Consider the following 16,486-nt stretch of genomic DNA (forward strand, 5'->3'; position numbering starts at 1 on the left):
ATGGCAATCTGCTCCAATATTCTTGCCTGGAGAACCCCATGGACAGAGGAGTCTGGCGGGCTACTGTCCAAAGGGTTGCAAAGTGTCAGACATGACTGAAGCGACTTAGCGTGGCAAGAATACACATAAGAACTATACAAAAAAGATCTCAATGACCAGGACAACCACGATGGTGTGGTCATTCACCTAGAGCCAGACATCCTGGGGTGTAAAGTCAAGTGGGCCTTAGGAAGCATCACTAAGAACAAAGCCAGTGAAGGTGATGGAATTCCAGCTGAGCTATTTCAAATCCTAAAAGATGATGCTGTGAAAGTGCTACACTCAATATGTCAGCAAAATTCCAAAATTTGGAAAACTCAGTAGTGGCCATAGGCCTGGAGAAGGTCAATTTTCATTCTAATTGCAAGGAAAGGATGTTCAAACTACCGTACAATTGCACTCATTTCACATGCTAGCAAGATAATGCTCAAAATGCTTTAAGCTAGCTTCAACAGTGCGTGCCCAAGAACTTCCAGAAGTACAGGCTGGGTTTAGAAAAGACAGAGGAACCTGAGATCAAATTGCCAGCCTCCACTGGATCACAGAACAAGCAAGGAATTCCAGAAAACATCTACTTCTGTTTCATTGATTACACTAAAGCCTTGACTGTGTGGATCACAACAAACTGTTGAAAATTCTTAAAGAGATGAGACTTTACCTGTGTCCTGAGAAACCTGTATGCAGGTGAAGAAGCAACATTTAGAATCAGACATGGAACAACAGACTAGTTCAAAATTGGGAAGGAGTTTGTCAAGGCTGTATATTGTCACCCTGCTTATTTAACTTCTATGTAGAATACACTGTGTGAAGTGCCAGGCTGGATGAGTTGCAAGCTGGAATCAAAATTGCAGGGAGAAATATCAACAACCTCAGATATGCAGATAATACCACTCTCATGGCAGAAAGTGGAAAGGAACCAAAGAACCTCTTGATGAGGGTGAAAGCAGAGAGTGAAAAAGCTGGCTTAAAGCTCAGCATTCAAAAAATGGGGATAATGACATCCAGTCCCAATACTTCATGGCAAATAGATGGGTAAAAAGTGGAAACAGTGGCAGATTTTATTTTCTTGGTTTCCAAAATCACTGAGGACAGTGACTGCAGCCATGAAATGAAAAGATTCTTGCTCCTTGGAAGGAAAGCTGTGACAAACCTAGAGTGCATATTGTAAAGCAGAGATACCACTTTGTGGACAAAGGTCCGTATAGTCAATGCTATGATTTTTCTGGTAATCGTGTGAGAGTTGGATCATAAAAAAGGCTGAGCACTGAGGAATTGATGCTTTTGAGTTGTGGTGCTGGAGAAGACTCTTCAGAGTCCCTTGGACAACAAGGAGATCAAACCAGTCAATCCTAAAGGAAATCAGTCCTGGGTGTTCATTGGAAGGACTGATGCTGAAGCTGAAGCTCCAATACTTTGGCCACCTGATGCGAAGAGCTGACTCATTTGAAAAGACCCTGATGCTGGGAAAGATTGAGGGCAGGAGGAGAAGGGGACGACAGAGGATGAGATGGTTGGATGGCATCACCGACTCGATGGACATGGGTTTGGGTGAACTCCGGGAGTTGGTGATGGACAGGGAGGCCTGGCGTGCTGCAGTCCATGGGATTGAAAGAGTCAGATAGGACTTAACGACTGAACAACAATCTTTAAATACAACTAAATCTTTAAAAATCATCTATATATAACCTGTATATACTAGAATGTTTTTCTCTTAATCCATTCTACTGCAAGTGGGAAAAAGGCAAAACCCTTTCCCTATATAATTCTGTTCTTCTAAATCATTTGTCTTTTCTACTTTGGATTTACAGCCATGGATCTATAGAGACTGAGAAATATTAAGAAGTTTTGACACAAAGGGTTATCTTTGCTCGATTCTTTTTTTAAAGACGATTTTGCATAAAGCTTGGGCATGTTTTGTTCGTGCCAAGGCTGTAAAAGATTAAGGCCTCAAGAAGCGCCACTGTTTTCTTTATATGATCAAGAGCTAGAAAAAGGAAAGTTAGCTAATATTATCATTCCTTTTCCTCTGATCTCCCTTTTCTTATTCTTATCTCCTTTCTTTTTCCAACCTTCATTGCTTAGCAAAACAGGTAGTAAATTGTAGGTAACACAACAGATCTGCCAGAGAACAGAAGTGTTGTTAGCTCTTCTAGGCCTTTGTTTAACTTCTAGAGTTTCCAACTCCTTAGAGAATCTAATACACTGGTGGTAGGACTCTTTCGAACTGTGGTGCTGGAGAAGACTCTTGAGAGTCCCTTGGACAGCAGGGAGTTCAAATCAGTCCATCCTAAAGGAAATCAGTCCTGAATATTCATTGGAAGGACTGATGCTGAAGCTGAAACTCCAATACTTGGTCACCTGATGCGAAGAGCTGACTCATTTGAAAAGACCCTGATGATGGGAAGGATTGAGGGCACGAGGAGAAGGGGATGACAGAGGATGAGATGATTGGATGGCATCACTGACTCAATGGACATGAACTTGGGCAGAGTCTGGGAGATAGTGAGGGACAGGGAGGTTGGCATGCTGCAGTCCATGGGGTTGCAAAGACTTGGCGACTGAACAACAACAGCAACAGCAGTTTTCTTTTTCTTTCTGGGTTAAAGTTTTAGCACAGATCAGATGTTTGAAAGAGAAATAATCGTGAGTACCACCTCATTGTTCTCACAAATGAGCGTACACATGTACTCCAAAAGTTGAGCATATACAAAACTTCAAATCTAATTCCTCACTGAAAGCCTAAGGGATATTTTTCAGAAGGCTGAATGCTTGCTAAAGGAAGTGAAAGTATGGGATTTTAATATCCTTTGTTAGAATTCACATGTCCCATTGAGCTCTGATAAATAGAATTAGGATGTATCAGGTGGCTTAAACAGTGGATCAGGACTCTCTGGCTTTCACCTCATTCCTCCCTTCTTACCCTGTTTCAAAGTAAAAAGAGGGCTGTACTCCGATTAACTAGGGTAAACATGATATCCAACACAATCAGATGTCTTCCCTTGAATTTTTCTCAATCATATATGTGAAGAAATCAGTAGCAAATCTCCTCAGTTTTTGACTTGTTGTGGTATTGTTACCATTATGTCACATCAAATCAGGACGTATGCGTGTGTGTAGAGATTTTTTATTATTTTGTGTCAAGGATAGCAATGACACGCAGGCTTACATTAATTTCTCTTGAACTGAAATTTTCCACATTTCTAAAACGTGAATGTTCTTGGAAATGACATTGTTGTAAAGGGAAAAACAACTTTGAATTATGAGTAACTCATATACTTTTAATACAAAATTCTTACAATATTTCTTTACTTGTCCTTAACTGGGGAAAATGTATAAATAGTATAACCCATTTTTAAGTTTTATTTAAAATACCTTCAGGCCGACCCTGCCGTGGGGGCAGTGTTTATTTTTGCATCCAGTGTTAATAAAACACTCTTTAAAAAAGGTAGAAATCAAAATTTAGTTAATTTTCAGAAAAATGTTTCTTGATATCAGTAGTAAAATTGGTTAATAATATATAGTTACATTTATAGGGAATATTCTATGCTTAAAAATCCATACTCAGTTCAGTTCAGTTCAGTCGCTCAGTCGTGTCCGACTCTTTGCGACCCCATGAATCGCAGCACGCCAGGCCTCCCTGTCCATCACCATCTCCCGGAGTTCACTCAGACTCATGTCCATCGAGTCAGTGATGCCATCTAGCCATCTCATCCTCTGTCGTCCCCTTCTCCTCCTGCCCCCAATCCCTCCCAGCATCAGAGTCTTTTCCAATGAGTCAACTCTTCGCATGAGATGGCCAAAGTACTGGAGTTTCAGCTTTAGCATCATCCCTTCCAAAGAAATCCCAGTACTGATCTCCTTTAGAATGGACTGGTTGGATCTCCTTGCAATCCAAGGGACTCTCAAGAGTCTTCTCCAACACCACAGTGCAAAAGCATCAATTCTTTGGTGCTCACAGTCCAACTCTCACATCCATACATGACTACTGAGAAAACCATAGCCTTGACTAGTTTTCTCCTCTAATTTGTTGGCAAAGTAATGTCTCTGCTTTTCAATATGTTTTCAATATGCTGTCTAGGTTGGTTATAACCTTGGTCATTTTCTTCCAAGGAGAAAGCATCTTTTAATTTCATGGCTGCAGTCACCATCTGCAGTGATTTTGGAGCCCCCCCCCCAAAAAAGTCTGACACTGTTTCCACTGTTTCCCCATCTAATTCCCGTGAAGTGATAGGACCAGATGCCATGATCTTTATTTTCTGAATGTTGAGCTTTAAGCCAACTTTTTCACTCTCCTCTTTCACCTTCATCAAGAGGCTTTTTAGTTCCTCTTCACTTTCTGCCATAAGGGTGGTGTCATCTGCATATCTGAGGTTATTGATATTTCTCCCGGCAATCTTCATTCCAGCTTGTGCTTCTTCCAGCCCAGCGTTTCTCATGATGTACTCTAGAAGCTTTAAAAATATGTATCATAGTTACATGAACCCTTTAAGTTAGATATTAAATTAATTTCCATTTTGTTAGAGGAGAAAATGGAATCTAGAAAAGCCAAGTAAACATTGAACCCTAAGGTGTCTGCTTCTAGACCTGGTTTCTTTCACCAGGGTAAGGAGCTGTACAAAATGCAGCAGAGACGCGTAGAGTTGCAAACACTAATAATTTTCTTACTCTGAGGTGGAAGGTAAGGTGATTAGCTTGATGTCAAAATGTTTACTTGAAAAGCATCAGTCCTGTATTAATGACGTCTGTGTAGAGAACTAAAGCTTCCTTCACTGGGGTGTGGTTCATGTATCAGTTTAGCTGTCGTGGTGGGGGGAAGTCGTAAACTGTGCCGTTCCCATATTGAGGTAGCTCTTTGGTTTCTCTTTCTAGATAATTCAGAACTATAGGAATCAGGAGAGCCTTGGGAGTTATTAGGAAATTGCAGAAAAAGCTTAATGTGTGAGATTCTTTTGAGACAAACAGGACATGCAGAACCGAGTTGGGCATCTACCGTGCGAAAGACACAGAGCTAGGTGTGAGGGCTGAGCAGTGAAGCGGAGGCCGTGCTGCCTGCGTCTTACAGGTCGGTGGGGTTATGTGTTTATTTCAGGGTGGAGCAGAATGCGGTGCAGCGAGAACTGAGAAGAAACTGGGACAGAAAGCATCACGGAGAGAGGAAAGGAGGAGAAGAAAAGGGAGGGTCGGAGGGAAAAGGCGGACGCCGTTTCTTATGCTAGCATCTACGTTTCCTGAAGCCAAGCTTGTTTACTGTTTATCCCGAGTGTCTAACACTGTGCCTGTCACAGGGAATGGCCTTAGTGAACACCTGGTTTAAATGAATGAGCGAGGAACTGAAAAGAGGGGTGAGTGGAAAACTGAGCAGGAAGAGCTTTGGGAAAGGCGTAGGAGAGCGAAGTAAACGACCAGAGAGGAGGGGAGTGCTCAGAGACGGGAGCTTTCTTTCCAGTTCATCTCTGGTGCAGCATGGCCAGGGCAGCGTGGGAGAAGCTGGTCCTTATGCCCCCAGGCTGGGGTGGGACAGGCACAGAGGTAGGACAAGTGTTCCAGACTGCCATGAGGGTGAGATGAGATCACATATACGGCAGAGTTTTACAATGAGTGAAGCATTATGCATGTTACTAATTTATATCATTTGTAGTTGGTAATAAGTAACTTGAAGCCAGAAGTTGAAGTGTAGATTTCTTGAGAATGACCTCAGGTTTTAATATAGTAACTTTGTGTGTCTAGTAGTCTGGGTATGAACTATTCCATAGAAGTGCATTTAACCCAACATTGTTTTGCTATCGAGTTCAACAAAATAATTTTACTAGATTTGATGTATGTCTCATAAATATATGTATATTCTTAATGAAAAATACTTTAATTTTTCTTTTACAATTCTGGATCATTATTGGAAGCATCATTGATTATGTTTTGTATAATAATGCCCTCAGAAACCTGTTGAGGTTTATTATATTGCTTAACTCTAAACATGGATGAGAAAACCTGGATTACTATATTTTGAGTTTTATCATGTTTCATGGTTTTTCTGCCTTTTCTGTCTCCATTACCTATTATTTAATATCTTAAATTCAAATTCATTTTTGTTATAAGATTTAAATATAATATAGATTAATACAGAATAAAATATGAGAGACTTTTTTGTCCAAAAGTGAAAGTCACTCAGTCATGTCCGACTCTCTGTGACCCCATGGTTATATAGTCCATGGAATTCTCCAGGCCAGAATACAGGAATGCGTAGCCTTTCCCTTCTCCAGGGGATCTTCCCAATCTAGGGATTGAACCTAGGTCTCCTGCATTGCAGGCTGATTCTTTGTCAGCTGAGCCACCAGCGAAGCCCAAGAAAATTGGAGTGGGTAACCTATCCCTTCCCCAGCGGATCTACTCAACCCAGGAGTTACACTGGGGTCTCCTGCATTGCAGGCGGATTCTTTACCAACTGAGCTACTAGGGAAACCCTTTTGTCCTTAAATCACCCCTACTCTAATCCCATACCTGTCAGAGTGATGATGAAAGTTTGGTTTTTAGTAATCTGGTTCTTCTCCACACATAAATATATAATAGTGTATTACTCTGCTATGGCTGCTATGATAAAATACCATGAATGAGTGGATTAAACAATAGCAATTTATTTCTCATTGTTTGGGGTGTTACAAGTTCCATATCAAGGTGACGGCCAGTTTGGGTCCTGGCGAGAGTCTTTTCCTGCTTGTAGACTGCTGCCTTCTCATGTACTCACATGACCTCTGCTTCATCTAGGCCTGGGGAGAGAGAGCAAAACTCTCGGTATCTCCTCTGAGGACCTTAATCCCATCATGAGGTTCTACCTTCACGAGCTCATCTAACCCTAGTTACTTCTCAAAGTCCCCCTCTCCAAATATCATCACTTTGGGGGTTAGAATTTCAAGATATGAATTTTGAGGGAATACAGTTCAGTCAGTAGTATGTGTATACATATACATTGATTTCACTATAAATGGAGCCAGGCTATATGTACTTCTCTGCCTCATGCCTTTTAAGTAAATGCCTTGGACGAACCTTTTATGTGTTGGAAGAACCATGCTTTGGAAGAACCTCATTCTTTTTAATGACTATTCTGTTTCTTTAAATTTTTTATTTTTCTTTTAATTGGAGGATAATTGCAGTGTCGTGATGATTCCTGCCGGACGTCAGCACGAATCAGCCTGGAGTGTACACAGGCCCCTCCCTCCCACCTGCCCCTCCCTTCCAGCCACCCCTCTTAGGCTGTCACGGAGCCCCAGCCTGGGCTTCTCTGTGTCATGCGGCAAATTCTCACTGGCTGGCTGTTTTACAGATAGCAGTGTGTATATGTCATCGTTACTCTCTCAAATCGGACCAAAATTTATTCAGCTATTCCCCTGTTGATGAACAATTAAATACTTTCTAGTTTTATAAACACTGTAGTACAAACATCTCCATATGGACTGATTGTGAGCATGTGTAAAGTATATTGATAAGACAGATTTTTAGATGGTCAAAGGAGATTCTAATTTGAGGTTTGAGAGACAGTTCCAAGTTTCCTCTCTCCTTCCTTCCTTCCTTCCCCTCTCATTCTTGCTACAGTTTTGAGAATACTGTGTATTATCACTTGTTTTCATGCTTGTCAATTTTAGTAGGTGAAAAATAATTTACTGATTATTTAATCTGAAGATTTTAAATTGTGGTTCAGGTTGTAAATATCTCCATGTGCTTATTGATCATTTGAAGTTTTCTTGGACTTCCAGTTGTGTTTTTTGTTCATTTTCATTGTAGATTGACTTTTTTCTAAGAGTTTTTCTACATGAGCTTTTGCTTGTAACTTCCATTGCAAATATTTCTTCAAGGTTTGACTTTTGACTTTTGATTTTATCATCTCTTTAAGTTAAATTTAAATTTTCATATACTTGGGTTATTTAGTATTTTGTATAGTTTGGATTTCCTGTCTTGCTTTAAAAGGCTGAAACAGAATAAAAATTTTAATGTGATATGATAGGTGTGTGTGTGTATATTTTATGATTATAGCAATTTTATTTTTTGTTTTTTTTTAATTAAGCTACAGTTGATTCAAGATACTGTGTTAGTTTCAGGTATATAGCAAAGTGATTCAGTTAGACATATGTATTTATCCTTTTTCAGATTTGTTTCCAATGTATATTATTATAGGATATTAAATACAATTGTCTGTGCCATACAGGAAATCCTTGTTGTTTATCTGTTTTACATACAGTGATGTGTATCTGTTAATGCTATTCTCCTAATTTGTTTCTCCCTCTCTGTCACATTTGATAAGCATAAATTCCTTTTCTGTGTCTTGTCACTCTGTTTCTGTATTGAAAAATAAGTTCATTTGTATTATTTTTTAGATTCTAGTTGTGTGTTTTTGTGATAGAAATATTTCTATTCAGGGCTGGATGCATTTTATGTAATCAAAAAATGTCTGATCTATGGGTACAGACTAATTTTATACATACTAATTTCAAATCTATATAGACTGTACCTCCAAAACATTACTGCAACATGTGAAAACAGAAATAGCTTATATTAATTTAAATTACCGTGTGACTGAGCCTTACTGTCTTTGAGGATAACAATATATATCTCATAGCTTGTTGTGAGAATTAAATGAGATAACATATGCAGATAATACTAGATGTTATTTACTCAAATGCCTATCAAGTACCATTCATTATTTACACATAAGTGTATTTCATCTTCAAAACAATGCACTGAAGCAGGTGTTACAGTATCCAAAATATGAGTAGGAAAATAGAGTCAGTGAGCTGAAGCAAGTTTCATAGGATCTCAGATAAAAAATGGTAAAGCTAGAATATACATACATGTTAGTCTGAAACAAAAATCATGGTTATTTCACCATACACTCTTCCTGGGAGAACTACAGGTACTTTTTTCTTTTTTTTAATTTTTTATTTTTTTGATTTTATGATTTTTTTTAACTTTTATTTTATTTTTAAACTTTACAATATCGTATTAGTTTTGCCAAATATCGAAATGAATCCACCACAGGTTCTTTGGTTCTTTTCTCTTTCTCCATTTCCTATTTCTTTTTCTCTTTTGCTGTTTGATGAATAAAACCCTTTAAAACAGACTGCCCAGAGAACTCACTGTGATTATTGAAATGTTCTTTTCTCTGTCCAGAGTGGTAGCCGTTAGCCGTGTGTGTCTGCTCAGCTTGAAACGTGGCTGATGCAACTGAGGAGTTGAAATTTTACTCGTATTTAATTTGAGTTAAAGTGCTGTGGCTCCTGTGTTGGCCTTTGCGGCCTTAGGTGTGTGGTTCTTTTTTGGTCTGTGTAAAGTGAGCGTGATTCGTGTGCTGACTGACAATGAGGAAACCTCCTCCTAGGTTGCGGACTTTGGCAGAGGAACTAATGCAGACACAGCAGATGCTTGTGAACAAGGAAGAAGCCGTCCTGGAGCTAGAGAAGAGGATCGAGGAGGCTGCCAAGACCTGTGAAAAGAAGTCTGAGTGAGTACCAAAGCGGTTATTTGAGGAAAGAAAGTTTAATTGATGTAATTTTACAGAAATACTTCATTTTACATGGAATTAGAGACATAAAATTTCCAAAAGTTGAAATTTCATGTATAAAAGTATGAAACTGTGTATGGTTGAGTTACTTTCGAGGACTATAGAGGAATGATTTTGTGTTTTTATCCGTGTAATGTTACCTATCATTTGTCTCAGTGTTTTAGTGGTTTGAATTATTTTCTGAAAAGCCCCATTAAAACCTGTCTTTACTCTGCCTTAAATGGTGACCCATTCCAGTATTCTGGGCTGGAGAATCCCATGGACAGAGCAACCTGGCTGGCTCCTGTCCATAGGGTCACAAAGAGTCAGATATGACTGAAGCGCCTTGGCACAGCACAAATCAAAGTCCAGCATATTCTCTGTGAATTCCTTGTCTTTTACCATTTGGGCCACCAGGGAAGCCCCTAAAAGAGTGTTAGACCAGTGTAATCAGGAAACTGGCCTCTGCTGTGTCAGGAGGAAGCAAGTGAACATGAAAACGGAGTGGTCTGCCTCACGCACCCTGAGACTCGCCGTGCTGTCGCCGTACGACTGCCTCTCGTCTTGGTGTCTGAATCAGCCAGCACGCTCATGGGTCCTCTGACCCGTTTTGCTGTGCTCTTGTGTTTACTGATTTCAGTACTTACGTTTTCTCTTGTTTTCAGGTTTACATTTTGATCTGAAATTTAAAATTTCTGGTCTGACTTTGGTCACTGTTTGCATCTTCAACGAGGATTACTTTTCTGTGGTTTCTCTAACCCCTGACTAGAACATATATATTTCTTGCTCTGGTACTTTTACAATTGGCTTGATTTGTCAAGACTTCCAAGGAAATTGTATGTGTGACATTTCTCTGGTCTCTACTACTTGCTCGTACTTTCTGTGCAACTTTTCAGATATTTTCCAAGTCTCTCAAATCTCTGATCGTGTTATATGCCTAATCAGAGTCGACAAACGGATGTCTCCTACATTACAGAAAAAATGAAAATCACCAGGTGGCAAATGCCTCATTTTTTGCCATTACATGTCTAAATTCGCCACATTTGTACTCATTCTCTTTCCTTACTTTCATAAAGGGTCGGTTCCTTGTCCTGTTTCTTGTCCCTGCTTTATATCTCATCATTTCTTACTTTCCCTGAAACTTTACATTGTTTTATATGTTATGGTTACCTTTTCTTCTCAACTGTGTCCTGTGCTCACTTTTTAAACATTTGTAAGTCCCGACTCCTAAAAGTAACCTCTACCTCTCTGCCCACCCTAGATAACCCTTCTTTAATCTCAGTATTCTCTCTCAGTTACTGGCTTTGCCTTCTGTTTTCTTAGTCAGACTTGTTCTGAGAGTGCTAATGTGCACTCAGTACCTTGACTCTTACTTAGTACTTAACCCACGAATCCCTAGTTTCTGCCCCAGCATTACTGAAGTAGGTATCTGTAAGATTCTCAAGGACTTTTTTGTTGTTTAGTCATTCAGTGATGTCCAACTCTTTGCGATCCCATGGACTGCAGCATGCCAGGCTTCCCTGTCCATCACCAACTTCCAGAGCTTGCTCAAACTCATGCCCACTGAGTCGGAAATGCCATCCAACCATCTCATCTGTCGTCCCCTTCTCCTCCTGCCCTCAATCTTTCCTAGCATCAGAGTCTTTTCTAGTGAGTCAGTTCTTCGCATCAGGTGGCCAAAGTATTAGAGTTTCAGGTTCAGTATCAGTGTTTCCAATGAATATTCAGGACTGATTTCCTTTAGAATTGACTGGTTTGGTCTCCTTGCTGTCCAAGGGACTCTCAAGAGTCTTTTCTAGCACCATGGTTCAAAAGCATCAGTCCTTCCAAACCCAGCCCTCTGTGTGGTCCAGCTCTTGCATCCATACAGCACTACTGGAAAAACCATAGCTTTGACTAGACGGACCTTTGTTGCCAAAGTAATGCTGTCCAGGTTGGTTATAGCTTTTCTTCCAAGGAGCAAGCCTCTTTTAATTTCATGACTGCAGACACCATCTACAGTGATTTTGTAGCCCAAGAAAATAAAGTCTGTCACTGTTTCCATTGTTTCCCCACCTATTTCCCATGAAGTGATGGGACCAGATGGCATGATCTTTATTTTTTGAATGCTGTTTTTTAAGCCAGCTTTTTCAGCGTCCTCTTTTAGAGGAAAGCATAGTTCCTCTACTCTTTTGGCCATAAGCATGGTGTCATCTGCATATCTAAGGGTATTGGTATTTCTCCCAGCAGTCTTGACTCTAGCTTGTGCTTGCTCCAGCCCAGCGTTCTCACGATGTACTCTGCATAGAAGTTAAATAAGCAGGGTGACTATATACAGCCTTTCCAGTGTACAAGGTAAAAGCTGCTGCTGCTGCTGCTAAGTCGCTTCAGTCATGTCCGGCTCTGTGCGACCCCATAGATGGCAGCCCACCAGGCTCCCCCATTCCTGGGATTCTCCAGGCAAGAACACAATACTCAATGACAATATATATGTTTCTAAATTTTGCAACTATCTTATTTGACCTCCTCAAAGTATCTTTGTTGACTTCCTTTCCCTTGGCCTTTGCGAACCAAGATACCAGATCTTGCTTCTCCCTTTCTGACCACTCCTTCTTTGTAAACTCATTCTTCCCCACTTGGCCAGTGTATTTTGGAGTTACCCATGGCATGGTCCTAGGCTGTGCAGTCTCCTTCCTGCACTCTGTCCCTGGGTGACCCCCTGAAGATGACTCATGCTTATTACTCTAGCTCAGATGTCCTCTGGGAACTCCATGCCCATGTAGTCGATTGCTTACTTGACATGCCTCTTTGGATGTCTTAGTAGTACCCTGCATTTCTCACATCTAAGACTGAATTAAAAACCCCCTAAATACAATCCAACCAGCCCAACCTAGTTCACTTTTAGTTTTTTTTTTCCTCTCAGTTTCAGTGAATGGCAGCACCACCTATTCTCGTATGCAACTCAGGTTAGTAGGAGCCTACCTCTCCCACTTAAGGAAAGTGAAAGTGAAGTTGCTCAGTTGTGTCTGACTCTTTGCAATGCCGTGGACTGTAGCCCACCAGGCTCCTCTGTCCATGGGATTTTCCAGGCAAGAGTACCAGAGTGGGTTGCCATTTCCTTCTCCACTCCCACTTAATACTATGGCTCTTATTACAACTTGGTATTATATGTCATATTGAAATTGCTGAGCCTTTTAAAGGTGAGAACAGGAAAATATGAGTTACTCTGGATATTCCTTTAATAAATCTGAAAATTTTCAGTATTGAATCAGGATTAGATTTTCTTTGGATTATAAAGATAAATTTTATCAACCAATGCACATATAAAAGTAAAAATATAATTATCTTTTGTTTTTCTTTATTTGCAACTAAATCTCTGCACATGTCTACAGATGACTAAGTAGTTCTACTTTTTATAGTTTTGTAAATGTACACATTGTAAATGACTTTTGTTTTAAAATTTGTTAGATATAAAGAAATACAGTAGGACCCTCTCACCAGCATGTCTGGTTATATATTGTTGAAGGAGACAGTCTTTAAGGGTTATCTTAACCTAGAATTTGTAAGTTCTTTGATTTTTTTGGTATGTTTTCTTGACTTATATCTTCAGTTCTCGCTTCATCTGCATAATCAGGGTGATCCACATTTCTCCACCTGTTTATATTTATCAGGAGATAAGAATGGGATGAGAGGAGAGGAGGCTTAAAGCATGATGGATATATGGGAATCAACACCTCTTGAGTTCTTACTCATTTCCACATATTATGCTGGATATTTTATATATATTAATTCACTTTAATGTTATCTTTACTATGCTCTCTGTGTAATTATGAGCATTTTACCTTTAAGACTTAGAGAATTTAGATAACTTAAAATCACACCTAGGAAGGGATAGAAAACTCATGAGTTCTTGACTCCGAAGTTTCTGTCTGATCACAGCAATTGCTTGATCTCATGATTTTAGTAGTGTTCTTAGGAGAGTAAGTTAGAAGGGATAAGTGTGTCTGGCAATTCAGCAAATGAGTCTGGTTTAACCCAAATTCTGTTTGCACTCTGTTATCATGGAGTTTTTATTGTTAACTTCAGGGCATAATTTTGAAAATGTTAAGTATATTTATATAACTAAGTAGTCATTGTGAAATCTCATTAATTTAGACATTGGTAGGTTTAAGTTTGTCTTTGAACTATATGTTAAAATAATTTGCAAAACAAACAGTCTGAAATGAATTCTAGGGTAAATGTTTGCATTTCATCTTCTGAATATTTCTTAAACATCTCTCTCTATATACACACATATATATGTATGTGTGTGTATATATATATATATATATATATATATAAAAAATCTGTTGCCGTTTAGCCACTAAGTCGTGTCCGACTCTTTTGTGACCCCCATGGACTGTACCTGCCAGGTTCCTCTATCCATGGAAATTTCCAGGCAAGAATACTGGAGTGGATTGCCATTTCCTTCTCCAGGGGATCTTTTAGACCCAAGACTCAAACCTGCCTCTCCTGCATTGCAGTCGGATTCTTTACCACTGAGCCACCAGGAAAGCCCTGTATATATGTCTACAGATACTTATTTAAATATATGATTAAAAGCAATTTTCATCTAATTTCAAAGATTTATTTTTACTCCAGAACTTTTTTAGCTTCAAATATCATGTTAGTTAAAAGTAATAAAACAATGAAACAAAACTACATTTCCCCCAAGACTAAAAATATCCTATAGTGGCGTGTTCGGAGGCGGCGGCGGTTCTAGGCGCCTGGCCGCCGGGTAGCGGATCGGTGGTTGAGACGGCAGTAGCAGCAGCGGGTCTCCAGGTCGAGGCGTCGTTTAAAAAAAATAAATAAAATAAAAATATCCTATATATTTGCCTTTCTTAAATGATCTCTAAATTAATGAAATTATGTGAATTTTTACTTATTATAAATAGCACTCATGTTCTTATGAAAAGTATAACATATGAGAGACTAATGTTAAAACCTTTGAATTTAGATTTGGCTTAGGTTTCTCCAAAACATAATACAGTGAAAAAATAAAACTACATGAAAAATCATCTGATACCTTTGATTCTTATAAATGAATTATATAAAATGAAAAATGAACTTAAAGAATGGTTTTTATGTGACATGAAATTCACACCAAGAAGCACAGATTTTTGGCTTATATAAATAATGCAGGTCTTAGTTGAAATATAGCTATTGCAAATTTTTATTTTAAGAAATAAGGTGAAAGAAATAAAACCAACTTTTTGAAGTGGTATAATTTAACACAACACAAAGTGTCACTCTGTTATACATATCGTTACTTATTACTTCAAAACATGCTTATTCAACTGGAAGTAGTATCCATTTTTTCCTGATTTATGATCCTTGACTGCTGTATTAGAAAATAGTTTATGGGAAAATATACCAGGCATATGTCACTTATGACTCATTGGCATAAAGAACTGGTAATGTTGCTACTCATTTTAATGCTTGATTTGACTCCAGAGAGTGAATGATAATTCAGTTTTCTATAGTTATGTACCATTATCACCTGGTACTTAAAAATACTTTACACATTATAAAAGCATAACTTTTAGAGCCATGTGGAATCTAGAGAAATCAATTTGATCATCTAATCTTGCAAATTATGTGGTATCTGAGGGCCAGAAATTTTCAGAGACTTGAGAAGATTCACATCCAGCTTATAGTGAAGGTGATGCTTGAACCATCTGGAGTATTGTTCTGGTTTGCAAATTCAGGTATCTGTTTTTTATTTTTGTCTCAATGTTTCGGTTATATCTACTAGGTGCTATGACTGCAGTGAAACGTAAGACACACGTGGGCACGTGGCTCATGAAGTTTGTGCTTTTGTGGAGTTGGCCAACACAAAATGAGATAGTAACAGGTGTGATAGTGGCTATGGAACAAGGTCAGGTAGAAGAATGACGGAGGAGCACTCGCTTAATGTGGGTCATCAGGGGTCTTCTAGGAAATGACATTTTTGCTGAGACCTAAGGGCAGAAGGGCTTCCCTGGTGGCTCAGATGGTAAAGAATCTGCCCACATTGTGGGAGACCTAGGTTTGATTTCTGGCTCAGGAATATCCCCTGGAGAAGGAAATGGCTACCCACTCCAGTATTCTTGCCTGGACAATCCCATGGACAGCGGAGCCTTGTGGGCTACAGTCCATGGGATCCTGAAGAGTTGGACACCACTGAGCATCTAACACTATCAGTCTTCACCAGGTGAAGAGTTCGTAGAAAGAGTAGTCAGAAATAGGGAGGAAATAGCACATGCATAAATCCTGATCCCTTGCATGTTTCAGATTTACTTATAGCTTCCTGTGCATCTTGTTTTATACAATCATGCATTTATTATAATTAACTTCTTATTGAAATATGTATAGCTCGTTTGCTGAATGGTATTGTAAGCATGCAAAATAATTATATAGTGATTACAGCAATATTTTTTAAAAAGTAATTATTAAATAATAATAAGATGATAATGTATTTGAAATGGTCATTATACGTAGAGCTCAGTGAACTTAATTGGATGAAGGTAATATTGCTCCTTAATTTGCTGATCAGATGTATTAACTAGAAAACATTTGGACTAGAGCTATATAATAGGGCATCTACCTCCCCAAAATCTCATTGTTCTTAAAAACAACTAAATTAAAAGCCAGGATGCTTATCTATTTACTTATTTATTAAATTTTTATTTTATATTGAAATATAGTTGATTTATAATGTGTTAATCTCAGGTGTACAGCAAAATGATTCATTTATCTGTGTATATATATCCATTCCGTTTCATATTATTTTCTTATGTATGTTATTACAGAATATTGAGTAGAGTTCCCTGTGCCATACAGTAGGTCCTTGCTGATTATGTAATTTATTTATAGTAGTGTGTATATATTTGAATCCCAAACTCCTAATTTATCCCTCTC

At 38.8% G+C, this 16,486-nt stretch overlaps 1 protein-coding gene across 4 annotated transcripts in view; it reads left to right on the plus strand.

Moving 5' to 3' along the window:
* Positions 1–16,486, plus strand: part of FER (FER tyrosine kinase) — a 456,972-nt gene that overhangs the window by 133,465 nt on the left and 307,021 nt on the right. For all 4 annotated transcript variants that reach the window (XM_070794110.1, XM_070794112.1, XM_070794113.1 and 1 more), the window contains one exon: positions 9,404–9,526. In XM_070794110.1, the coding sequence (XP_070650211.1) occupies positions 9,404–9,526 (123 nt within the window). The remainder of the gene's footprint in view (positions 1–9,403; positions 9,527–16,486) is intronic.

This window comes from Bos indicus, chromosome 7 (genome assembly GCF_029378745.1).
Source record: "Bos indicus isolate NIAB-ARS_2022 breed Sahiwal x Tharparkar chromosome 7, NIAB-ARS_B.indTharparkar_mat_pri_1.0, whole genome shotgun sequence".
Taxonomy (NCBI): Eukaryota; Metazoa; Chordata; class Mammalia; order Artiodactyla; family Bovidae; genus Bos; species Bos indicus.